General features: G+C 41.4%; 4 protein-coding genes across 6 annotated transcripts; all 4 read left to right on the top strand.

The window, feature by feature from the left end:
- Positions 1-1,714: 1,714 nt before the first annotated feature.
- slain1a (SLAIN family member 1a) lies at positions 1,715-13,722 on the top strand. 2 transcript variants are annotated; one of them, XM_035906845.2, is made up of 9 exons: positions 1,715-2,317; positions 3,646-3,782; positions 6,965-7,081; positions 8,583-8,693; positions 8,890-9,039; positions 11,408-11,755; positions 12,503-12,691; positions 12,845-13,175; positions 13,587-13,722. In XM_035906845.2, the coding sequence occupies exons 1-9, from the start codon at positions 1,890-1,892 to the stop codon at positions 13,660-13,662; spliced, it is 1,887 nt and encodes a 628-aa protein (XP_035762738.2). In that variant the 5' UTR covers positions 1,715-1,889; the 3' UTR covers positions 13,663-13,722. The 2 variants fall into 2 exon arrangements, with proteins under 2 accessions (XP_035762738.2, XP_035762737.2); XM_035906844.2 differs by having other exon boundaries at positions 1,716-2,317; positions 12,833-13,175.
- A 1,499-nt stretch (positions 13,723-15,221) lies between these two features.
- LOC118454039 (uncharacterized) lies at positions 15,222-16,363 on the top strand. The gene is made up of 3 exons (XM_035906846.2): positions 15,222-15,361; positions 15,465-15,628; positions 15,961-16,363. Exons 1-3 carry the CDS (start codon positions 15,341-15,343, stop codon positions 16,193-16,195), a joined length of 420 nt encoding a protein of 139 aa, XP_035762739.1. The 5' UTR covers positions 15,222-15,340; the 3' UTR covers positions 16,196-16,363.
- Positions 16,364-17,720: 1,357 nt separating this feature from the next.
- kbtbd7 (kelch repeat and BTB (POZ) domain containing 7) lies at positions 17,721-22,065 on the top strand. Its single transcript, XM_006788188.2, has one exon. It carries the CDS (start codon positions 18,101-18,103, stop codon positions 19,970-19,972), a length of 1,872 nt encoding a protein of 623 aa, XP_006788251.1. The 5' UTR covers positions 17,721-18,100; the 3' UTR covers positions 19,973-22,065.
- Positions 22,066-22,964: 899 nt separating this feature from the next.
- Positions 22,965-25,650, top strand: zgc:101559 (Ras-related protein Rab-33B-like). 2 transcript variants are annotated; one of them, XM_006788189.3, is made up of 2 exons: positions 22,965-23,245; positions 24,417-25,650. In XM_006788189.3, the coding sequence occupies exons 1-2, from the start codon at positions 22,988-22,990 to the stop codon at positions 24,861-24,863; spliced, it is 705 nt and encodes a 234-aa protein (XP_006788252.2). In that variant the 5' UTR covers positions 22,965-22,987; the 3' UTR covers positions 24,864-25,650. The 2 variants fall into 2 exon arrangements, with proteins under 2 accessions (XP_006788252.2, XP_006788253.2); XM_006788190.3 differs by having other exon boundaries at positions 24,423-25,650.
- The last annotated feature ends 87 nt before the right edge of the window (positions 25,651-25,737 follow it).

Consider the following 25,737-nt stretch of genomic DNA (forward strand, 5'->3'; position numbering starts at 1 on the left):
ATTCTACTTCTTTTAAGACTTTTGTGTTCATTTTCTTCCTTAATTATATACCAGTGAAATGTAATCTACCCATTAAAGTCATAATTTACAGTTAATGGAACTTGATATATTTGACAATTTTAGGATAATTATACAATATATTATCATAAGATTTATCAGCAAACTCATGTCTTCTGCACTGTTTGGTTAATTTAGTGGTTTCAGGAACCTGATTTGGGTTGCGGTCTTCACTTTTGTGGAAAAATATTATGCTTTTATATTTTATTAAGACTTTTTTATTGAAGATTTTGGATTTACATTATTAAAAAAGAAATAATTTTATATATCCACTGTAGATTGGATACATATTTTAGTCTTCAACATCTTTTCTGCATGAGATATGCTTGTAGCTTTGCCATGCAACTCAATTAGCCCAACTAATTTGTATTCAAGAAACTATATCATATTTTATTTTAGTGACATGGCCCATAATAAGCACTAAATTAAGCTAAATTTGAACTTCTAAAGAGGCCGAACATTGTAATGACAGCATCAGACAGTTGCTGCAGATTTATCAGTTGCATATAATGAAAATCTCCTGTTAGTACTTCAGTGGATGAGAACTGGTGACTCTGGAGGTCATTTGAGTACATTGAACTTGTGGTCATGTTCAAGTAACAAAAAAGCAGTTTGAGATGATTTGTGACATGGCACGTTATCCTGCTAGAAGCAGCCATCAGAGTATGGATACACTGTAGTCATAAAGGGATGTCCACTTTTGGTGATCCATGCAAACTATAGCCTGAGCTTAACGAGTGACACCTGGTGTGGTCTTCTGCTGCTGGTCTGACACGTTGCGCATTCGTTACAATTTCTGACTCCGCCATTTGAATACAAAAAAACCCTCATCAAACCAGGCAACATTTTTCAAATCACTATGGTGCATTTTTGGTGAGTGTGTGCAGCCTTTAGGTTCATTACGTTGTATTTTTCAGAGATGCTCTTCTGCATACTTTGGGTGTAACGATTGTTTATTTCAGTGACTGCCTTCTTATCAGCTCAAAGCAATCCGGTTATGTTCCTCCGAGCCTCTGACATCTACAAGGCTTTTTGACCCACACACGTTTTGCTCACTTCCACCACTTTCTGTAAACACTAGAGATTGTTGTGTGGGAAAATCCCTGTAGATCAGCAGTTTCTCTAATACTGAGACTAGGCTGTCTGACACCAACAACCACGCCAAATTCAAAGTCACTTAAATCTCCTTTCCTTTCCAATATCATGCTATGTTGCAACTTCAGCAGGTTGTCTTGACCATGTCTGCATGCTTAAATGTACCTGCAAACATAACTGCATTAACAAGCAGCGAAACAGGAGTGCATATTGAAGTGGTTGCCATTGCTGTAGCTACTTTTTTGTTCTTTAAAAAAAAAAAATGTCTGCGTGGTCCTCTGTCGTACTAATCAAATGACACTATTCCTGGATTATTTATTGTAATGCCAGTTTACTTTGTCAATTAGTCATGTCGGGACTATTTTTAAATGTCCCCCATTGTACTGGGCTACTTATATTGTTTGTTTGGGTTTTTTTAGGGTTTTTTTTTATTTTTTGTTTGTGTGCAAGACCGAAAGTGTAGCTTGAGAATAACATTCAGGCTATCCGCTCTGTGTGTGCCTATAATAAATACTTCCTCAGCAGTGGTGCGATGGGAGTTGAACTCCAAGCTGCTGACCAATCAGATGGAGCCTGTGCAGTCATCCCAGCAGCAGCAGCATCATCAGTGTGTATCTGTGAGAGTGTGTGTAGCAGCTTAAAGGGGGGAATCTGGACACCCTCTCTGAATAGAAGAGGACCCTCTGCAGGCAGGCCGTGCTTTATTTTTCCGCCCATCTCAATGTGTTTTTTACCAAATGGAAGCAGAGGTGTTGAACCCCCAGATGGCAGACGTCAATGGCAACAATAAAATTACCAGCGCGGAGCTCGAGGTGCTCAAGCTGCAGGAACTGGTGCGAAAATTGGAGAAGCAAAACGAACAATTGCGGACTCGAGCGAACGCTGTAAACAATTGCTCCATCGGCCCTCATCTTCAGACCTCGTTGTCGTGTCTGCACGGGGGTACGGCGTGCGCGAGCGACAGCTTTTCTGCTAAATATGACGTTTCAAGTGTCCCCGCACCTCGAGGCTCAGCGGAGGAACCTTTCGCCTATTTTCAGCCGAGCTCGGCGTCTCCTGATGCCGCTGTGGAGGACAGCGGCGCCGCTGGAGACACGACTGTTTTGGATGAGGTTGAGATTTTGGACCTCAACGTCGTGCTCCCCGTCTTAGAGCCTGATAGCTGGTAACTCAGTTTATGTCTACCAGTTCATTACATGCCTTGTTTGAATTTACAGTGAAAGTCAGTTTCCCCCTCTGTTGGTCTGACCCTAATACATGCTTCATGGGCCACATGACAGTGAACCAGACATCATTTTGAGGCAGTGTATGTCATGTATCGTATGTATTGATTGCATCTGTTTTGGTGGAACAGACATACAGACTCTGGCAAATAGAGTGATTCTTACACGAGGAGTAAAACAATAAAAACCAGATCTGACACAAGCTTTGGGCATCCCAGCATGCACTGTGCGTGCAGCATAGGTATCTATTCAGAGTAGGCAGCGCTGGATGAAATTAGAAACAATGACCCCCCCTTCAGCCTCTGATCAAACAGCTCGGCTTTGTGTGTTGTGTTCAGCCATAGGCTGAACTACTTTGAAGCACAGGCTGTAGACTAAGGTATCTGACTGCTGAACCGTTTCCAGCTTTATGTATCTGGTGTGACGATGTGGAAAATGTAGCACACAGCTGAATGCAGTGCTGATGAGATACAGTTCAGCCGCTGTGCTGGTATAGCTTTAACTACATTTAACACAATTACCCTTCCACCCCCAAGTCAGTGTAATGCTGTGGCCTAGTTGCTGGAGGGGGAAAAAGCCCAGTTCTGTCTGGCAAGTTTTCTTTTCCTTAGATATTTAGCTTCAGTCTGGGAACCTAGTATCCTAGGATTTACAGGCACACACATAGTGACAAACGTGGAATTTCTCAGGATTTATTTAATTTCTTTTCTGGCTGACGATAAAGGTCAATTAAATTATTTTCACTCATGGTAGAGGATAGGGTGAGATGGAGGCAGAAGATCTGCTGTGGCGATCCGTAAAGAAAGAAGAAGAAGAGATTTGCTGATAAATAGGTTGATAATTTCATGTACAACATGAAAATAAATTCCATCTAATTGATCATTGACTAAATTTCAAAACAGAAAAGATAACATTGCCATTTGCAAGTCTATGCATTTGGTCCGTCCATTTTCCGCTGCAGTTCCAGGTCTGGGTCCCAGAGATTCTTCCCATGTTGTAGAAACTTTTAGGGAATTTGGATTGTATAAAAATCACACAGCCACAGTGGTTTTATTTCACTGGGTAATAGCAGCTGAGGGCTGTAAAACACACTCTTTGAGATCTTGAGCTGCTATTTATTTTCTTTGCTCTCTAGCAACTATTTTTTGATTGCACTGCAAATACACAGCAGCCCTGAGTTAATTTATCATCTGTGTTTTGTGTGTAAAAAAAGAACATGGGCTGCCTGTAAAGGTGACAAGATCTAACTGTTTTTTGCTGCATTTTCCAGGCTGTATGTGAGTCCCAAAGCTAAGCTGCATGGCTACAGTTTCCTCAGCCCTCTCCAGTGGTGCAGGCAGGTACTGGACCACCCAGGGCCTGAGGTGGAGCTCGCTAAAATGACCCTCTGTCACAGACTGGACCAAGGTACAGTGTACTTAGCCCCAGGATTAACAGTCTTCATCTGTGGCCACATCTGCCTCGCTGGCTGCTGAAATGTGATCATAAGCTGAAAAACACTGCACACAAAATGTTTCCATGTGCAGCAGAATTTCTTCTGCAGCGTGTGAACCGTGGGAGGTTTTCACTGCACAGAGCTCACCGGCTCCAACATTTCACTCGCTCTCTCTTTAAAGTTGTGAGTTTTACTTCACCCTGTGTTCCCAGTGAGTGGTTATTTTTGGAGTAGCAGAGGACTCACGTGTACACATCTCAGGCTAAAGATGAAGATATTTATACATGAATTAAAGAAAGATTACCTTGGAAGAGCTTGATGTGTGTTCATGAAAGGCTAAACCCTGTGCTCACTGCAAAATAATGCAGAAATAATTATAAAGCTTTCATTAAGTTATCATCATTGCACCATCTGAACCTCTAATAACAGCCTGATTTTACTGGATTTTATGAAAAAAGTATATTTTAAGTGATGGAATTTTTACATTTTAAATTTAAATACAGGTTATAAATAAAAAATAAAGTATAAAGTGTAGCCTGCAAAAATAAATTATTAAAAAAACATTATATTTGATATACATTTTGCGAGACTTATATGTCACCTAATTACCTATTTTCATGAGTAACTCATAACTCAATCCACTCATAGTTTTCACATACAACATTATGAGAATTAAGCATGAAAATATTACAAATATTGTGCTGTATGAGATTTCATAATGGACGATCCAGTCTTGATCTGATTTTATCTTTTCCTTTATCTGTTATATAATCATAACAGTTTGATTATTGTGATTATCTAGAATCGATAAATCTGTTATTATTGTAGCTACTTAGTCTTTGAATCAAATGTTGTTTCCGTAGTGACAGTAACTATTAAAACATAGACTATTGATATTATATTAAAAGTATGTATATTAATAACAATATGCCCACGAGCACATTAACAGCCTTTCAGTTTTGGCCTGTGCTGGTCTATATGCTTTATGGCTGATCAAAGTAAGATGACTACATCTAACAGCCTTAAATTTTCTTTCTCCATAGCTTCTTCTGGGAAAAAACATTCCCATAAAACACATGCTGATTTTAACTCTGTCACTTACATATATGTCGTACAGCTGTTGTCACTTTCTTGAATGAAGAACTAGTATCACAGGTATGTCTGCAGTTTGCGGCCGGCCTGATTGAATCACTGCAGTTTCATACTGATTCTGAGTTTTTGCCAAATCTATGAAAACCTGCCAGATCTTCTCTGCCAACAGCAAACAGCTCATTCTGCTTTTGACTCTTGTTTCGTGTTGTTTGTTGGATTGGATGATTGAAGTCTGAAGAAACAAGACATACTGACAGCTTAACAATGTATTCATTTAACAAACAGGGGCCTTTGTAGCATGTATAGGAAACATACACGGCCACAATAGCCTTTCACCTCCTCCTCACATGCTCGTCACCAGCTTTTCACAGGCGCAACCTACATACTCAGCTGTGCTGCTCAACACACAAATGCATTGGCAGCATTTAAGGGGAAATAAACAGACTTTCCAACAGTTATCGTCAAGAAGCATTGTTACAACAAAGAAATAATCGACCAAACTCAAATTTCCTTAGTTTTTGTGCTAAATGTATATGTTAATACTGTTTTAGCAAAGTCACTGAAACAAAAGTAGTTTAAGGATTAGATGGTTGAAACCCAACTTAGTTACCAACAATATTACTGCTGAGAATGACGGTGCATTTTATCCACCATTGCTTTCATTTTGTCGTTATCCTCACAGTTTTTGTTTTACTAACAGCTGCATAACCTTTACTCGTGGCCGACCAAAGCAAAGTCTTTGCATGCTATAATATCCTTTTCTCTTAGCATGTTTCCACTAAGTGGGGCAAGGGGTTTATTGAGGTTTCAGAAATGATAATGGGACATATGTACGAGCCAACCTAAATCCAAAATCATTACGGCTCATATACTTGCGTGCTATCAAATATATATTTGCTGCTGGGCCCAGTTTCAGATCTGGTGCTTTATAGTTTCTGCTCTCATGCATGGGGATATGGTTACCATAGAAACATGCTTACATTAAATGGGTTGTCGAGAGATTCGCTCAGCACTCCCTGCACCAAGAGCCTGTTTAAGAGACTTGTACTTTCAAAGCTCATACTTTCCACTCTATATGCTGCTCACCTGCGTGCTTTGACTTTAATATCCAAAAATTTTTCCTGTGATGGAATATTTTCATATTAATTATGGGTGGTCTCCACACTGTGACCTGATAATGCATATTTGTTAGTGTCTGTGTTGATGTTTTTTGGTGTGTGTTTGTGCCGTTGACGGTTCTCTTCTTCCTTTAAAGCTGTATTCGGGGAAGGCTGGCTCTCGTCCTCGGGGTCATGAATACATCCTTGTATTTGAGAGCCAGCAGCCATTGTTGGTGCAACTGGCTGTGAATGCTAGTTTCATCCAACGGAGTTTGAGCTTATTTGTGTCAGGAGTGCCGAACGCTCCACTTTGTCAGGTGTAACCCTCTCAGACTACCAATCAGACACACTGAATGCACGTTATGTAACCAAGCTGAATTTACTCACTGCTAGTTGGCATTAATTAACGAGAATAATAGTATCATCCTCTAAAAGTGTACCCTGTAGCTAGGGTTTTTTATTTTGCAACTAATTATTTTAATGGCTATTTATCAGCAATTAATAGATATGACAGCAAACAATCTGGTAACCCAAACCAAAATGCTCTTAATAAAGTGCATGTTATTGTAGTGTTGAACCATAAAATGAATCAAGTAGTGAAAATCACATTTAAGGACTGTAAATGAACCGTGTACACCAAAAAAACTAGTTCATAGTAAATCTAATTCTGATTTTGGGAATGGGTTGTAGCCTACATGCACAATCCCTGCTTATCCTGAGACCTAGCCAAAAAATAACTGCGGTTTAGCCCAATAAGCCGCAGTGGTAAGCTAAACCTCGTCTTACTGTATGAGCCTCTTCTGTCCGAGCTCAGACATTTGCAAGGTCAGTACTGATCTGCTAGAAGCAGATTAACATTTGGCCAGAGTGTCTTAAAATATATAACCCATGTACTGTTTGTGTTTGTGCTACATGCTAAAGCAATCAGACTAACATGCCCTTCCCTGCAATCCTGTCTCTAGCAAAGCGGTGGCGAGGAGTGTCCTCCGTTCGTCCGTACAGCTGCATAGAGGGGCTCTCCACCCTCAGCTGCCCCATCCTGCCTTACACTAAACCTGCTGCACTAACCGAGTCCTCAGGTAACACCAATACACATCTGATTCCTGCTAACCACAAAACAGACACTCTTACATCTGCTAGGCTTAGTGGCTGTGAGTCAGTATGTACCTACAAACTGAAATCACTAAACAAACTAATTTGTTAAATGGTAAGTTTCACTATTTAAAAGAGCCATTTTTTTTTGGGGGGGGGGGGGGGGGGGGTTATTACGTTTCTTATCATCTTATTTGTAAGCATGCTGTCAGAGTTGGTCTGTGGATGGAAATGAAAGTTTGTTGGTTGGTTTCCCCGATTTGGCCCAAACTGAAATCTCTCAAAAACTGTTTGATTTGATGATCTTCTACAGACAAAGATGAATCCTACTGGGTTTGCACATTCACACACACACATAGCCAGTCCACTGGGTCTTTAACTTACAATACAAAGTGCCTCAAGGTGACTGTGATTTGGCCCTTATAAACAAAGATGCTTGGAACTGATTTCAACAATGGTACAGTCATAGTAGATAAAACAGTGTTTGGAGACACGATCAAAGTGTACAATAAACTTGTGATCTCATTGTTTTTGAAATGGAGACGAGGACCACGTCTGCAATCAGTTGAATATAACCAGAACACAACCAGCGGAAACAAGTCCTCTATTGCAAAGTGACACCTTGCAGACAGGATGGCAGTCTGAGACAGGTTGCCTCCCACCAGACCTTTGCAGTTGACATTCCTCTGGTTGCCCAGAAGTTGAGGGAGTTGCATGCTCTATGCATCTAGGGCCAATCAATTGGTTGAAAGCAAAAATTATCAGTGCAATCACCAGGCAGTTGGATGTTGCCATCCATGTTTTACTCTAGTGTGAGTGGGCGATAATGAAACATTAAAAAAACAGTTTTCATTTTTTTAAAGAGTCATTGTGGCTTAGTTAATTAATTAAAATTAATTGAAGCATGCTAACACAGTGATACCTTGATGGTAATGTTTAATATTGCTTCTCTTTAAATTGGGCAACTTTTGCAAGGCAACTCAAGCCTGCGTCTCTAACCCTTTGAAAACAAAATCTAACAACATCACAAAAAACGCAAATATTCACATAATGCAAAAATGAAAATTTTGCATTGGCAACATTCAAATCCTTTTAGCCTTTAGGGCACAATGATCGTCATTGCTCGTATTAAAACCCTTTCCGCTGACCTCATAGTTGTTGTCTCATGTTGCATCCAAAAGTAATAACAACATAGAGCCAAAAGCATCTGTTGCTTCCAAAATGCTTTTGGAACTTGCTACATAACCCAGATTCTTAAACAACCTGCTCCTTGGAGTTTACAATCAGATTACACCAAACTGCAGGGAGGAGATTACAAGGTCATACCCTCAAACAGATGGAGGCGAGCACTTTCAGACTCCACCAGAAGACAGCTCCTTCAGCTCGTTCATCTGTGTTCTATATTAACACAAACAGCAGAGTGCAGGTTAGGCTAGTCATCAGTGATTGAATTTCTTCTCTCTCGTGCTGTGATTTTCTCCTTTGAAGCTCCGTTGCCGTCATCTTGTCAGTCCTATTTCCAGCCGAGTCTCCCTCTCAGGGCCAGCTGCAGCCTCGCTGACAGAACACCCACCTTCCTGTCAAACTCCACCCTCCACAGTAAGAAATCACCCGCAACACGTCTCCTCTGCCGTGTCATTAATTTCTGCAGTTTCATCAGGTGTGAGTTACCATCCATCTGCGACAGTTATGTACACATAAATTTCACAACTCAGAGACGCGGTCAGAGAAATGCTTTGAAAATGAATGTTGGGATGTTGACGTGCATGTTTTTGTTTTGTTTTGTTTTTTTTAGACGCGGGCCGTCGGCACGTGGCGCTTACCCCTCAGTCTTCCCTGGACAGCGAGGTGGGTGTGTCAGAGCTGGAAGATGACTCGATCTCCATGAGCTACAAACTGCAGGACATGACAGATGTGGAGGTCATGGCACGACTTCAGGAGGAGAGTGAGTAGACTGTTTAGATGTTTCATACAAAATGTGAGGGAAAATATGAGAAATTTGAGGAAACCCTGAGGTCGTGATGGGTTGGAATGTTATTGTCAGATTGTGTGTGTTTTGTCCACTTTATATTCCGACGTAGAAATGTGGTCGGTGGTTTGAATTATGGCTTACCCAAAGGAGAGCAGCTGCTTGCAGAGGCACTTTGCTAGGCTTTGTAGAACTGTTACAGCAAATAATTGAATGAATTAGAAAAGCAAAATCTAGGAAACTGTTAATGTTTCTAGACTGCTCCTCTTAATTTCTTCTCATCTCTGCTAATAAAGATGATATAAGCAGAATGTTTTTCGAGGCATTTGAAGCAGGGAGCCATCGCAGCCAAAATGTTTACCAATGTGTTAGAAAGCGTGGGCTACAGTCGAGAAAAGGAAGGCAAGAATTACGGCACCCGACTCATAGCGCACTCCTACGCAGAGCTGCCTCTACGCCTGTGCATCACAGGACTGGAAAACAGCTCTGCACATGTGCCTGAAACTGTGTGAAACTGGAAGATCCCTGAACAAAACATCACAGTCACATCACAATAACCAACATATAAGTTACTTAGTGATGGAGGAAAGGAAGGTAACTTGGTCAACTTGAGTAAAATACTGTGCATTTAACTTGTTTGAGTTTTGGGTTAAATGATTGGTATGAACTAACCGCACATATATAGAATGTAGTCAGAATACATGGATGAATGAAATCTTTATTTTGAACATTTAAGTATCAAATGTTAATAACTGAAAGAAACTCACACAAGAACAAAATAAAAGACAACTGTTATATTATTGTGATGAAACCCCATTGACTGAAATCCCCCAAATATCTACCATTTCCTGTTCACTTCCTTTCCCCCTTTTTAATTTATCATATATTTGTGTTCCTGATTATATAGCCTAATATTTACATATGCACTAGCTATAAATACATATACATATCTAAACACAGTCTCTTTCTACATGAATATATACATATTCATGCTGTGATCTATGATTGTATATCTGCACCTATCTAAAAATATAGTTTTTTATATATAATTACCCATAATAATTTTACAATGCAGCCATTATATCACCCTGCAGTCAGAATATCCAGTCAGTGTCACAACATAGAATTTAATATTTAACACATTGCTTCATCCACATAATGCTTTATATTTTTATAACCCTCCTTCTCTTCTAAAATATAAAATATTAAGTATGGCAGTTTGTTTACAAAATAAACATTTATTATTTGCATCTAGATGGCAGACGCAGTCTGAAAAGTCTGCAGAGAAACCTGAAAACTTGATTGTGGAAAAGTGTGACATTTTGAAAGGGAAACATGTAGAAACACTGCTCATAGTAAACTGATTAACTGACCCTTTGCCAAAGCAGTATGTGCCAATGCTGTCCTTTTACGAGAGTGAAAACACAGTTGGAGTTCATGTCATCCAAACATAAGAGAATATCTGAGACGTATGAATCAAGTCTTTCGGTGTTGCTTGGACACCAGCAGGTACAGTGATATGTGGCATGGAGCTGCAAATCACTCTTGCCTCAGCATAAACAGTCCTTAATCAGACACCAACTGTCACACTGAAGTTCTTCTTTACGTACCTGCAGCCACTACACTATACACTACAGCAGGGGTCCCCAATCCCAGTCCACGAGGGCCGGTGTCCCTGCAGGTTTTAGATGTGTCCTTGATCCATCACAGTTGATTTAAATGGATAAATTACCTTCTCATCATGTCTTGAAGTTCTCCAGAGCCCTGGTAATGAGCTAATCATTTGATTCAGGTGTGTTGACCCAGGGTGAGATCTAAAACCTGCAGGGACACTGGCCCTCGTGGACTGGGATTGGGGACCCCAGCACTACAGACTATTAACTGTCTTTGCTAATAAGAACCACCTTCAGAGTGTTCATAAGAAATATTTAGTCCTTAAAGTCCTTTTACAACAAATGTATCCACATACTGTCTATTAAATTCACTGTTCCCTCTTCATGACAAAAATCATTTTTGTGTTCGTTTGACAGCCACTCTGGTTGTAAACAGTAATGCGCTGCCTTGTGGAGAGACTGGAAAAGATTACTGGCAACATTGCCAATAAATGGCTGACACTAACATAAATGTTTGACCTTTACGAAGTTGAAAGGAAGTGATATTTTGATGCGCTTGTGTGCTATTAAATTATGCAGGACATTTCAGAATAAACTTCTCTATATCAGTCTGGTCTGCCGATTCAGTAAGTGAATAATGAATGAGGGGCGCCTCCAGAAGGAAATGTATCCTATACCACGTAGGGTTCGTGCTTTCCTCGGACAAATGCATTGATTTGTCGCCCCTGTAGGCCTCCGACAAGACTACGCCTCTACCTCAGTCACAGCCACGGCCACGGCCACGGCCAGCCGTCGCAGCTCCAGCTTCTCCTTGCACACCCTCAGGCGCAGTCAGATGGATCTCGAGGAGGAGGACGAGGAGGACGAGGGTTACGACCAGCTCCCACCTCCCCAGCCTCGACTGTTCCGCACAGGCTCTATGCAGCGGGGCAGCCTGCCCCACTCTCACACCTTCTCCAGTTTCAGAGACTGCAGACGCAGCTCAGCCACCCATCAGTTTTCACTCAGTGGACACTCCCAGTACTCTGGACCCTCTAGCCTGATCACAGAGACACAAACAGCATACACAAATAGCACAGGTGAGTGACCTGATCTGATCTGGGAACATGTCTGATAGATGACTGTTAAAAACTCAGGGATCAGTCAGTATCTTTGGACTTCCAGTAGACCACACTTCTTGTTCTATCAGCATGTCTATCTTTATAAATGCTGAAGAGATTTTAAAATCTGATAAATGTTAATCAGGTGATAGCTAAGTGTTTCAAGATTGCATTTCAGCAAATACAATCATTTTGCTCTTCACACACTGTTTATCTGCATGCAACCAAGGCCCGCTCAGATGTAATTAGACTAAAAGAGGAACGCAAACAGAAAGCTATTAAAGCACAGTTGTCCCTTCTCTACAGATTGCGTGTCTTTATATGCAGATATCAGTCTATAGAGATAACTGCATGACTGACTAATTGTTTTAGTCTAAGACAGATACTGCTGTTACTTTAAGGAGCAAGTATTAGACTTCCCCCCTCTTTAAAGTCCTAAGTTCAATTAAGTCAGTATAGTTAAAAGAATAGTCAACATTTTGAGTGGACCACATGAAAAGATTCATTCATTAATGGATATGACGTGTCATTCTGCTTAAATTTAAAGTGTAAAACTAAGATGTGTTTCTACAGGAGAAAATGCTATGTATTAAATATTTGCTAAAAGCGCTTACTTTCATATTCACCAAAATGTCCCCTAAAAAATCCTAAAACTTTGAAAAGCCAAAAAAAAAGCTAACTGGGCACCTGCAATACCTGATCAGCTTTGTTGATGTTGTTGCATAGACAAGCTGCGAAGAAGCATGCCCAACCTGATCCGAGCTCCCAGCATGCCTAGTGTCCCCAGCATTCCATGCCTGGGTTCCCCTGTCAACCCACCCTCCCACGGTCCCTCCTCTTTGCCAACGATGCCCTCCCTCCGGAACAGCCAGAGCTTTGACTCATCGAGTGGGCTTGCACGACTTCAATCCTCCAGTAAGACGCCTGTTTTTATGTGTGCGATGATCAAAGAAAGGAAAAAAAATCGCTTTTATAAACTGTTAACGCTCAGCCTAATGATGACAACTTAAAATCTAGGGATTGCAGTGACACTTTTGCTTCATAATATTCCTTCAGTTCCTTCCCCAGGCCAGCTCAGTCAGCGAGTCCAGAGTGTCGGGAGCTTCCCTACAACAGCACGACACACTCTAAAAGCCACAGCCTACGTAAGCCCCACAGTCCAGCAGGGACCCACCTCCACCTCTCTGTCCACCTCTGCCAGTCTGAACTCCATCTCCAGCAGTGCCGCGCTGCTTCAACCCCTCAAACCCAGCAGCAGCATTAGTTTGCTGCCACAGGCCCTCAAACCCACCAGCACCAACCAGTCAGCTGTCCCCCGCAGTTCCCTCCCTCGGCCAGCCTCCTTCATAGGAACAAGTGGCGTTCCACGTCCCAGTAAAATCACCCAACCCACGCGCAGGTAAGCACACATATGCTAACTCCTTTGGGTTTAAAGGAGAACTACACCAACATGAGTACTGACGAGCATGTGCAAAAAGGCACTTGATAACTTCAAATTTAGACCTGATGAGAAGGTTATCTCAGGGGATCACCAGAGGTGGTAAAATTCATCCTCTGATGACAGTAAAAGAATAATTTTCTGAGCCATGAATTGGTTAATCAATTGAAGTATATGATGACAAACCTGGTCAGACTATTAGTGTTTTCAGCATGTGGGTGAGTGGTATTGTAGCAATCTTTAGGTGTGGCATCGGTGGTTCAATGGTAGAATTCTCACCTACCACACTGGATTCACAGGTCTGATTCCTTTTTATTTATCCTTGATTAACTTATATGCTTATATAATGTTGGGGTTTTTTTCTGTCTGCAGTTTGCTTACTCCTCCAAAGAGCCTGGCTGCTCTGAGTGCCCTGAGGGACGGCAGCTGGAAAGATGGCTGCTACTGAACCCAAATAAGCTGAAATTTGAGAGGTGCACAGGGTATCGCTGTGTAGGCACCAGCTGATTTAAAATGTCTCTTTCAGCAGGTCTCTAGACTTGGGCTGCGACCTGTGAGAGTGACAGATATCATGAATATAAGCACTACTCCTTGCTGAAGGACAAAGTGAGGACTGTTGAGCGTACAGGTCCAGCAGGCTGGATCTTAACCTTGACTTGACACACCATGAAACAACCAGGCAATACTCTGATAATCAGCTGTTAAATGTGAAACAGATCCTCTCTGATATGTGTTTCTTGGTTTGTCGTTGTTAATTCTTGCATTGAGCAGAATAAACGTCTCTCTCCAACCGAAAGCTTAGAAAAATATATCCCATGCTTTTGTACATGCTTTTAATGATTTCATATGATTAGTTTCGGAAGTACTATTTTTTTCAGGCTGTGGTGTCAGATATGAAGTTGAACCTGAAGTTGGAATTTTATTACTTCCCGTGCCTGTAAAAAAAAAAAAGTGAAAAAGAAGAAGAAGTAATGTAATTTATGTTCGTTATACTTATTGGCTGGACCTTGCAGCACTTTGGATCAGAATTCTGATTAACACATTCAGTATTAGATCCATTAATGACCTTGTACACACTTTATCTTTTGTTTAGTTTCTTTTTATTTAATGTTTACATTCAATTCCGAAATGTTCTTTGATAAGCGTAACTGCTGCAGTGATATTGCACAAGGAGCCCTCATGCTTTTAATGGATGGCAAGAAATTAAAGAGGAAGTGAATTTTTAAAGTGAATAAAAGCATTTCAAAACGTTTTTTCATTCTTCTTCATTAAAATTGTTTGTAAAGAATCGAGGGGGGAAATAGGTAAATTGCAAAAGGGGAAAGGGATTGCAGCCAGTGATGAGCTGCGGAAACCCTACCAGGAGCATGTTCCCCACGAAGGCGTAACTATAGGCTCTCTAGGACACACAAATGCCTCAAATTTTTTTGTTTTTATGTCTGAACGCCTCCAGTTGTTTTGAGCATCTCCCACTAGCACGAGATGCCTGAGCAGACCAAGGAAATTATGTCTCCTGGCTGGTTTGGGAACAGGTGGCTGGGGACTTAGACTTCTGCCCCCCATGACCTGGCCATCGAAAAGTTGCGAAGGGATGGATGAATGGGGAGTTGTAGCTCTACTTACTGCAGTTCAAACTCTATGCCTTCTTTAACTCAGATATGACTCAGCTTAAAAGCATTTGGAGTAATGGTGGCCTAAGGATGAAACCATATTCCTGTATTCTTCCCTAGTAAAAATACCAAACTAAATTAAATTCAGTCCTATATTCCTTCAAGTGTAAAGTATATCTGAATGCTAATATCGCTGATATTATGGAAGCTACTGCTCAAAAAATAAATGTAGAATTCAGTTTTAGCACATTACAGTTAGGGGGTTTTGAGGTTTTGGAAGATTCACTGTGGCAGCTGTTAGTGTCACAAGGTGGTCACAAAGTGACTAATGTTTAACAAGTGAGTATGTTGATTTTAAATCTCCAGAGTAACACTCAAACACGCTCTACTTTAACATACTGTACCTCAGGGAAGGTGACTAAAATCTCATATCTTTTATCTTTTGCGCAAAATCATTAAACCAGACCTGAAGACAGATATTGAGTGCACAGTGCTGACCTTTTGGAGTTTTTGATAATGCCCAACAAAGCCCAGGAGGTATGTCTAATCTGCTTTCATCTGCACTTTTGCGCAGATCATTTATACTAGATCGTTTTTCTCAATGGAATCCCCCCCTCTCTTTTTTTTTTTTTGCTTACAGGATGCTGTGATTAATCTAAAGACGCTGCAGGAGATTTCCAGGCAGCTCGGTTTTGAGTGGACAGTTTTGGCATATGAGCTTGGCTTCAACAGAACTGAGATAGGACGCTTCCACGCCAGCTCTACAGAGAAGAGTGTCCAGGCCAAGGCCATGCTGGAAAGCTGGTAAAGTCTGTGTGTATTCTTTTGAAAGTATCGTGTGCTTTGTTTAGAAATTGGTGTTTCTAAATCAAAAGCCAACATCTGATTATCTTAGCAGTGTTTAGTCCAATTTTATACGTCACCTGAAATCATTGTAGTCTTAAGAAATTGAAGTAGATGCCCAGCGATCTCATGTGAGAAACTTAAATAACTTATTTGTGTTTTACCATGGTCACTTGGGCTCTCTAGACACTCTGTCACTTTTATACAGTTCTTTTTGATTTTGGTTTTTTATACATCAGTGAATTTCTCTTCTTTCCATGAAATACTTTTTAGAGGTCCCTCTTTATTCACAGGTACGAGAAGTCATGGGACAAGCCAAATAAGACCAAGCTGCTGCAAGACGGACTGGAACGAGCTGGCAGACGGGACCTGGCTGAGAGACTGCATTGCCTTCACTGGGGTCACCAGAAACTGAGTCAAAGGGTGGAGCTTCCCTCTGCCTTCCCCTTCCTCATCACAGTCCACAGGACCATCGACAACCGAGACGCACTACGTAAAATCAACGATCTAAGTCGTAGATTCACTTAAACCTGGGTGAAAACGCAAGTAGCTGTGGCTATGTCTGTAATTTGTGTTCTACGTGTGCATATGTGATACTACAAAGAAGCAAACGGACTCAGAGTCAATTAACCAACAAATCATGATATATGCTACTTTTTGTAGTGCAAGAAATTAAAGCTTTGCAATAAGGATAAAGGCTGTCTTTGGAATCCTAAATAAACTTTTGATTTTAAAAAGTTTATTTATTTTAATTGATGTACAAACGACAAAGGTCAAGACAGTTTATATGGATCAACTGTGTATATATGTTGTTATAGTTGGCTACAAAGAGCACAGGTGTAAATGGAAAAGTCTGCAGTAAGGTATGGCTGATGGGACCATTTTAAGGAGAGATAATTATTGGTGGATATGTATACTGCATTTAAACAAACATCTGACCATAAAGGGCCAATATGCACATGTGGCTGAATGATGCATATATTAAACTGCAGTGCAAGGGACATGATTTTTTAATGATGGTATGAATCCATATATTTCATATTTTTTATGCATAGTGTCTGGCTGTCACATATACCACAGAGAAGAAGCTCTAATGTGTTACAGCAAATCAAATAAATAGCCCATGCCAGAATATGAGACTTCAGTATTAATCATAAATGGGGTTGGGGGAGTTATTAAGCATAAAAGTAAAATATTATAGTTTTATAGTGGCAATATGTGCTGGACAACTATCTAACTGAGAGCAGGGACTCATAAAACACATTTATTGATTCACGCTGAGAGTTGGATGAAAGGATGACACCACAGATGATGATACCGCCTTCACCTCAGCTTAATAATCTATTATCTATTTTTATTATTTAGTTTACTAAACTTAGTTTATTATTATCTGAGGACAAAATGTAAAATTTGACTGTAAAAGGATTACATTAATAATTTTGCTTAAAGGCAGTAAGGACTGAGACCACGTGAGCAATTAGAAATAATACATAAGTATTAATTGAAAATATGGTAATGATATAAAATGAAATAACACAATTACATAAAAATACAAATAAACATATAAGAAATATAGATATATTAAGATTATTACAAAATAGCATTAGTTTCTAAAAAAATATAACACAATTATATAAAAATACAAGTAAACACACAAGACATAGAGGTCTATTGTTTAATTTCCAGAATTATCCGCTTTAGCAAAGGGGAAAGTAGTGGGAGGAACCATATTATGTTCCAATCAATCAAATTCAGTTGACCCAGTTGCACAAACCAATCGGAGGGCACTCTTTTTTAAGCAAGGTTGTATGAGTGCGCAACGAGCCAGTGTGGAAGTTAATCAAAGAAACCTTCAAAATAAGATTTTTTTTTTTTTTTTTTTTTTTAATACAAATTTGCGTATTTTAAAATGAGATTCGTGGACAAAGTAGAATACTAAAATCCACCCAGAGCGTATAGCACTGCTTAAAAAGAGGAAATAAAACAACGCGCGATATCTATACGTACAACTGTACTTTATTATGGAAGTTCTTCTCTGAATATGTAGCTCAAATCCTGGCCGTGTTGACGTTTGTGCCAGCTGCTACACTCAAAACAGAAAACAGCAATGAGGAGGAATTTAGTGAAAATGAACGTTATCGGTAAAGCAGCTCCTTGGAAGTGGTGTGCGGGTCTTTTTCTACTTTGACCGTGACATTATGCTCATTTACAGGCCGACAGCTGCCGGATTTCAGACATCCCGGCGACCGTTCAGCTGTTAAGTCGCTGTTGCATTTATCCACACTGCTTATGTTTGATTTTCACGTGTAAACGGACGTGTCATTATCAGAGCTCGGGGAACTTGGCGTTACCGAGCATGTTTACCGCATCACACGGTGCTTTTTGAAACACTGGCCGACGTGAAATAGCTAACTGATCGCTTAAGTTGCAACAATGGCCTCGGCGCTGAGTTGCTTCAGTGGTCCCGAGGTGCTGGAGGACGCCAATCACGCTCGGGGTTTGATGGACGGGTTGAAGTTGCTTTACGATTGCCGGCTGCTCGGGGACGTTACTATCGGAGTTGAGTGGGAAGAGGAGTCTTTGGAGCACAGCGGCAACCCCACCAGAGGTGCCATCGACCAACTTTTCTTCTGCAGCCGCAACGTCCTGGCAGCTGCTAGCCCCTACTTCAAAAGCATGTTCACCGGTGGGTTAAACGAGAGCGTGCAGGAAACTGTGGTCATCCGCGGGGTCGATCCTGAGTCTATGTCCGTCATCATCGATTACTGCTACACTGGCAGGGTGACCATCACGGAGAGTAACGTGCAGAGGCTGTATGCAGCGGCCAACATGCTCCAGCTGGAGTACATCAGGAAAGCTTGCTCCAGTTTCATGACAAGGAGACTGGACTTGTCTAACTGTGTGGGGGTACTGAAATTTGCTGACACCTATGATAACCCCGAGCTGAAGGAGAATGCGCAAGCTTTCATTGCCAGGAACTTCGGCCTGGTGTGTAATGGGGGGGATCTTTGCGAGCTGGACCTGAAGCAGCTGAAGGAGTTGCTGTCTCTGGACACCCTGGATGTGGATTGTGAGAAGAAGGTGTGCTCGGCTGCTTTGCAGTGGATCGAGGCGAACGCAGCACAGAAAAAAGAGGATGCGCTGCAGGCACTAAAGTGTGTCCGCTGGAACTTGTTCACTGAGAAGGACAAGTGTTACCTGGAGAGCCTCATGGCAAGGCCTTTCATTGAGAAATACCTGGCATCATTTTTTAACAAGTCCCCCGAGGACGGCTGTGTCATGTCTGCTACTCTGGATGTGCCAAAACACAGAATAGGTGTGAGCGCAAAAGAGATGATCCTCTTCTTTGGCCTACCTAATGACAACATAATGTGCTGTGACCCATACTCGGAGGATCTGTACTTCATGGCCCCTCCTTTAGAGGATCTGAGCAGTCAGGATTACAAACGCTCCACCATGGAGTCCTTAATTGCCTGTGCCACCCCTGAAAACAACTTGTACTTGGCATCCCACCTCTCGAAACACTTCTGGCTTTACAACCCTGTGCTCAACAGCTGGCAGGAGTTGGCAGAGAGGCCACTGGGCAGAATACATTCTGGAATGGGCTACCTCAATGGGCACGTGTACCTTCTGGGAGGAAGAAACCCGGTGACGGATGCCAGACTGAAGGAGGTGGAGTGTTACAGCGTCCAGAGGAACCAGTGGACGTTTGTGGCTCCTCTGCCTCATTCTCTGGGTAAAATGCAGGTGGTAGCCCTACATGACCACTTGTACGTGGTGAACAAAAGGCGAATGCTTTGCTACGATCCCAAGAGGAACCGCTGGCGCCACTGTGGGTCGCTGAGGCGAGACAAGCTTCACAAGGCCTGCGTGTTCCAGGACCAGATCGTCTGTGTGTGCGACATCCCTGTGGTGAAAGCCTACAGCCCCACTAGGGGTGAGTGGAAGAGGCTCGGCGACATTCCCATCGACAGCCGAGCTCTAAATTACCAGGTGATCCAACACAACGGCAAGCTGCTCCTCCTCACTCAGACTTTACTGCAGCACAACAAGAACAGAGTCCTAATCCACGAGTACGACCCGGCCAGGGACACGTGGAAGAATATCATGGCGGTGTACGTGTCCACGCTGGGGCCCGTATGTGTTTCAACGCGTGTTTACCCAGCGTGCCTTAGCTCTGCCCACAGCTTCTCCACAGAGGAGGACGATGACAGTGGCTCCAGTGCAGACTGGGATTTTGACGGGCTGACAGACGCAGATTCAGACTCTGGCAGCTCTAGCTCATTCTCTGATGAGAACTGGTAGTGAAATGTGTTGCAATGTCAAAATTAATTAAATTATTGGGTTTTTACAGGTTGGTTTTGTCTAACGGGGAGCATTGAAGTATTTATTCAGTGTTAAAACAGTCCGGAGAATCACAGGTTGTTGAAAAATGTATATTTTCGTACGTCTGATCAGTAAAGTTAATATTGGGACACATAAAACCAGAGAAAATGTTTACTGTGCCTCTTTCACAGCATTTCTGCTGGGCAAATACAGGGGTTACTAATTGGGAATAATTGCAATTCTTTGCAATAATTGCTGGAACTGAGCCTTCACTTAACGCTGTTACTTCCAACCTTGCTTTTCCTGGTTCAAAAATGTCAGAGAATCTGTGGAACTACACTTGATCCATGTGGAAACAGAGTGGCAGTGAAAATGGATTAGCAGTAGTGCTTTGCGTCTTTTGCGTGCCACACCTAAAGGTTTCACATGGATGCCACATCTGTAATGCTTTCGTCACATGCTTCCTGAGGACCTTCTCTCCTAGCTCGTAGAGCCTGTGAGAGATTTGTCCACGCCAAACTGGAGCTGAGATATTTGAGTGATGTCGCTTGACAAAGCTGTACCAGAGAGCTACAGAAGAACCTAAAGCTGTACGAATGTGCCCACTAGTACTCCTGAGTGGAGAGCCGCTGTTAAGCTTTAACATTATGTTACATGAGCCTTTTCTCTTTAGAGTGAATAAATGAGCATGCAAGCTTAAGATCAGCGTGAAATCATGGCTTGAGTGTTTGTCATATCAGACATCTCAAGTGTCTCTTGTTTATGACTATGAAAGAACTGGGCTTTAAAATTTATGGTCCTTTTTATGTAGTTGATGCACACAGCGACATCACACACACACAGGCGGTGCTCCAAAAACTGCTGTGTGAAGTCTAGGAGCCAATGTACTGTACACTCTCTCAGGTTTAGCCCATTTGCGATGACAGAGGTTCCTTTTTAGATGTAGTGCGATCACAATGTTTTGGTGACAAATGATTTTGTTTGAAATCACAGAGTGTATGTGTGTGTTTTCTTATCTATACTTTATTTTTAATGTGTGTGTTGCAACAGTCTTTTGGGGGGGGGAGGGGTTTTGAGTATTGCTTGGGTGTGATGATTTATCTGCTTGCCAGAAGACTGCAGAGAAGCCATTGTCCCAGACAAGCAACCCCTACGCTATTTGCACTTACTGAGATAAATGGTGGAGATAAAATATTACATATCCTCATCAGCAGAATGCTGGATCACACAAAATAATGACCATACAGTTGAATCAGCACCTCTGAAAACACTGAAGAGTTTAATCATGAGTGACTCTTAGTCAGGGGTTTTTATCAAGCAATTTTGGGAGTAAAGGGGGAGGAACTGTGGGTAATGACATGCAGCGAAGGCGTGGTAGAAATGGAGCTGCTGGTTCCAGAGCTGGGTTTACAAAATAAACTGTTAAAATAGTGGAGTCCCGACTGTCTCTCTGATGAATAATGAAGTTTCTTGAAGGAGATGGGGTGCTTGGCTGTGGATTATAAAGCTGTTTTTGGTAAATGTGTCAAATAAACATCAGTGTATGCTGCAGAGCTACAAGTGTGTGTAGTGCTGAGTTTTACAGAAGTCGTATTTATTGCCACTGCATGGTGAAACTGGAAGGTTCGGGTTCTGAAGAGTGGTCTTGTGAGTATTGTGAGTTTAATATGGTGCAAAACAGAAACATAGTTCAAAAAGGTTCTAATTCCCGGAGGATTGAGTTTTAATAGAAAAATGTGTCATTAATGAAAGTATTGGTAATACTTTTTTCTTTTTTATGAGACATTCATGATGTGTTGACTGATTGAATTGCTACAGAAAAGCAGCAATTAAAAAAAAAAAAAAAAATCATGTTTGTATTTATTTGAGACTGTCTCTGTTTAATGGATTTCCATTGTTAGATGTTCTCTTTGTTTCTTTTTTGTAAGTTGTACAAATTTGTATGAGGTTAATATATTTGTGCTCCCGGAGGATACCTACTGAAGTGTTTGTGGTTGAGTGATATGTCTGTATGTAAATAAGTATAATAGCATACATGATTTTAAAAATAAAAATTTATAGATTTAAAAAAACTTTTCTGAAATATTTTGTACTGACTGTGTGGAAGACTTGATCCACCCCTCATTTCTTTTTTTCCAAGCAGTTAGACTTTCTAGTCTTTTTTTTGTAAGTGTTTTTTCTAAGAAATAGCAGAGGGTGGGTTGTTGCTGTTCCTTGAAGGCAAATCGGGATTGGAGAGATTGGCTGCCATGAGGTCATTCTCAAGGAGGGGAAGCAGAAATAAATTGACACAACCGTGCTGTCATTTTTGTGTATGGCCAAATGACATAAAACCTGGACTGAAAATCTGTGTCTTGCGAAGTGATGGATCCAAATTTGACATTTTCACTCAAGTCATAAATATTTACAGAGGAGATCGGGAGAGAGGTATGACAATGAGCATCTACATGCATCTCCAAAACACAGTGGAGGCTCTGGATAAACTGGGGCTCTACTTCAGCCAGCGGTGTTGGGGGTCTAGTCAAAACTCATGAAAGTAATTATGACTGCAGTAAAGCACCATCAGATTTTTATTGGAAAGTATCTGACTGGCAACAGTCTAATTTTTCATTACAACTTCAAAATCACTAAATACTGACTTCAGACTTGATAGAATTGAATTCGTCTATTTTTTTTATTTTATTTTTTTTTACCATTTATTCAATTCAAAATAGGATACAACCCCCCAGTAATTAAAAAGAAAGGAAATGGGAAAATAATCTCTAACCATATTCCACGTTACATTTTTTAATTGTTCTTTTCCTCTAGCAAGTTCTCTATCGGATCTCTACAGAATAATGTGTACAGCTAAATAACACAAGAATTTGATGAATTGCTTGTATTCTGCACGTAGCCTACAGCAACATTTAAGTACATAGGTTCAAAGGTACTCTCCTTTGGAGTCTCGCGATATTTCAGAGCTGTAGCCCCGTCCAGACCGCGAGAAGATGAGCAATGGCAATAGAAAACAAACATGGGGAGGAATTTGACACAATTTTCAGTCGAAACGACTCCCTGGAGCTCTCCTCTCACCACGAATACGACACTACACACGCTCGGATTTTCAAGATAATAGTAATAGGAGACTCAAATGTGGGGAAGACGTGTTTGACCTACCGGTTCTGCGGGGGCACTTTCCTGAAAAACCCTGAGGCAACTATCGGGGTCGATTTCAGAGAGAGGACGTTGGAGCTGGACGGAGAGAGTATCAAGGTGAGAAGTCCTACATTTTAAGAAAGGCACACGGCAGATACCTTTTAACGTCCACCGTTTTTTTTTTGTCTATGTTCGGTTTATAGGTCAGCTCACAGAGCCTGACCTGGAGTCTGTTTTCAGCCTGTAGGCATGTGATGGAGCTTACTTTGACCAGTTGTTAAAATGAAGGCTTTGTCACCCCTATGAGGCCATTGTCATTGTTCACAAGAAAGGGAATAACGAAACTTGGTGTAAAGCAAGTTCATAGTCATTTCTGTTCTTCCACATATAAGTGTTTATTTTCATTCTATGCCTGCTTATAGTCCTCATTTGCCTGGAGATTTTCCCCCTTTTTACGAGCTTCCAGTCAAAGTGAAACAGATCATGCCTCAGTCTGTTGAAGTGATCCAGATGCAACACAATAACAGGTCACCCAAGTAGATTTTTAATAGTTTTTCCTGCAAATTTAAACCCATTTTTTGGAGGTGCTGTCAGAAAAAGGTCTATTTTGGAGCACTTTCCACAGCAGACAATTTGACTCATCACAGTGGGAACATGCCGTCTATGATAATGACACTAACGTTAGCTCTGTCTGTCGGTGTTTCAGTAAACCATGACAGTGAGTGAGTAAAAGGCAGTGAGCCAGGATGCACATTACCCGAATGCCGATAAAAGGAATTCAGCCATCTCTGGTTTAATAATTTAAACCTCAGGTTCTCCTTCTGTAAGATGCCCAAGTGTCTGCTGCAAAAATGTCCTAACTATCCTAACTTAACCAACATTTTTTTGAGCAAGTGCAAAAATCCAGCAGTTGTTTGAGTCTGTGGTGATAATGTATGGCTTATTCTGCTGTGCAGTATCCTTCCATTGCTTCCCTGAAGCTGCTAAAACTTTGTTTTGAAAAAATAATCAAGATGCATCATGCTGAATCATTAAGAAAAAAACAGTATTTAACTCTGCAAAAATAGAGATGTATATTTACACACACACACATAAAGCATATGTAAGCACTTCTTAGTAGGAACAAATGTTGAAGGTTGGAGCTGAGCACCATAAACAAAATAGGGAAGCTGGAATGACGCTTTGCTGCCTCCTATTGAACTGGCTGGCAAAAGCACAAATATAAAATAACACTGGCCATATGCTTTAAATAGGACTCTGTGGCATCAATTTGTTTCTGCTGTGCTAGTTACAGATTTGGGACACAGCAGGTCAGGAGCGCTTCAGGAAGAGCATGGTGGAGCACTACTACCGCAGCGTCCACGCTGTCATCTTTGTGTATGACGTGACCAGCCTTTCTTCCTTCGAGAGCATCCCCGAGTGGATTCAGGAGTGTAGCCGGCACTCCGTGGGGCCCCTTGTGCCCCGCATCATGGTAGGAAACAAGTGTGACCTGAGGGACCGCCGGGAGGTTCCCACATCAGCCGCACAGTGTCTCGCTGACAGCTACAACTTCCCGCTGTTTGAGACTTCAGCCAAGGACCCGTCTGAAAAGGAAAATGTGGATGCTATCTTTCTGACTTTAGCTTACAGGCTGAAGAGCCACAAACCCCTGAGACTAAAGCAACCCAGTGAGAGCAATTTGAGGCAAATGTGGAACCAGAGAGAGCGGGAAGCAGCAACTTGTCAATGCTGAGGTCACCTACATCCTCCATGGATGTACTTGGATTATTTAATACTATAATGGCAGTCCTTCAGGAGTGTGCTGAGAAAAGCAGATTTCAACAATGCCGAGGCTTAAAATTTACAAAGCACTCTCAAATCAGTTAGCTAGAAATGATAGAAGCTTGGTAAGATTTTACAATTTTCCCTGCCTGGATTGAGGCACAGCTAAATTAAATAAACAAGTCCGTAAAATGCATGAATGCATATGGAGGTGTGCCGAGTATTTGTAGCCCAAACTGCACTTCGATCACCGAGTCTGCAAACAGAAGATTGCAGAGCGCACTTTAGTGGATGCATGATCATAAATGATATGCAGCCGTCGCCAGTACAGCAGCATTACTGCACTACAATGTATCTGCAGCTCTCAATGCAATTAAAAGACAAACTTAATGAAGAGAAAATTTGATTTTTTTTTGTGTGTGTGTGTGTGTAAAGGGACCAATAGGATATGCTGATACTGTGACGAACACTGCAATTGCAATTGAAGTGATATTTTAGTTCTTAAAAGTGCAGTGTGAGACTTGGTGCTGTTATTGAATGTATTTGTGTCAGCTCATGCACACGGAGAGCTGTCTGGAAAGAAAGCTCAAGAACACAAGGGATAAAATGTAGCTGCTCCACATAGTTCACTTGAAAAGCATGCCTAAAAAGAAACTCAGTGGATCTGAGGAAAAACACCACAGCTGACTGTTTAATTTGTTGCATGTATACAATAATAATAATACACTGTACAGATGCAAATCAATAAAAGTGGTTGTTTCAGTGTCATGTTTTCTGAATGTTTCTGGTGTTGTTTGCCACTCGAAGTGTAATGTCACTGCTCTGTCAGTTATTGCTTCACAGCA

The sequence above is a fragment of the Neolamprologus brichardi genome, chromosome 16 (assembly GCF_056152115.1).
Source record: "Neolamprologus brichardi isolate AB-2024 chromosome 16, ASM5615211v1, whole genome shotgun sequence".
Classification (NCBI taxonomy): domain Eukaryota; kingdom Metazoa; phylum Chordata; class Actinopteri; order Cichliformes; family Cichlidae; genus Neolamprologus; species Neolamprologus brichardi.

Excerpts from the sequence above, each read along its gene's own strand:
- slain1a (XM_035906844.2), top strand. The coding sequence starts at position 1,890 with ATGGAAGCAGAGGTGTTGAACCCCCAGATGGCAGACGTCAATGGCAAC. Across the intron at positions 7,082-8,582 it reads TGCACTAACCGAGTCCTCAG|CTCCGTTGCCGTCATCTTGT; the intron begins GTAACACCAATA and ends TCTCCTTTGAAG. Across the intron at positions 12,692-12,832 it reads TGCACGACTTCAATCCTCCA|TTCCTTCCCCAGGCCAGCTC; the intron begins GTAAGACGCCTG and ends ATATTCCTTCAG.
- LOC118454039 (XM_035906846.2), top strand. The coding sequence starts at position 15,341 with ATGCCCAACAAAGCCCAGGAG. Across the intron at positions 15,362-15,464 it reads TGCCCAACAAAGCCCAGGAG|GATGCTGTGATTAATCTAAA; the intron begins GTATGTCTAATC and ends TTTTGCTTACAG. Across the intron at positions 15,629-15,960 it reads AAGGCCATGCTGGAAAGCTG|GTACGAGAAGTCATGGGACA; the intron begins GTAAAGTCTGTG and ends CTTTATTCACAG.
- kbtbd7 (XM_006788188.2), top strand. The coding sequence starts at position 18,101 with ATGGCCTCGGCGCTGAGTTGCTTCAGTGGTCCCGAGGTGCTGGAGGAC.
- zgc:101559 (XM_006788189.3), top strand. The coding sequence starts at position 22,988 with ATGGCAATAGAAAACAAACATGGGGAGGAATTTGACACAATTTTCAGT. Across the intron at positions 23,246-24,416 it reads TGGACGGAGAGAGTATCAAG|TTACAGATTTGGGACACAGC; the intron begins GTGAGAAGTCCT and ends CTGCTGTGCTAG.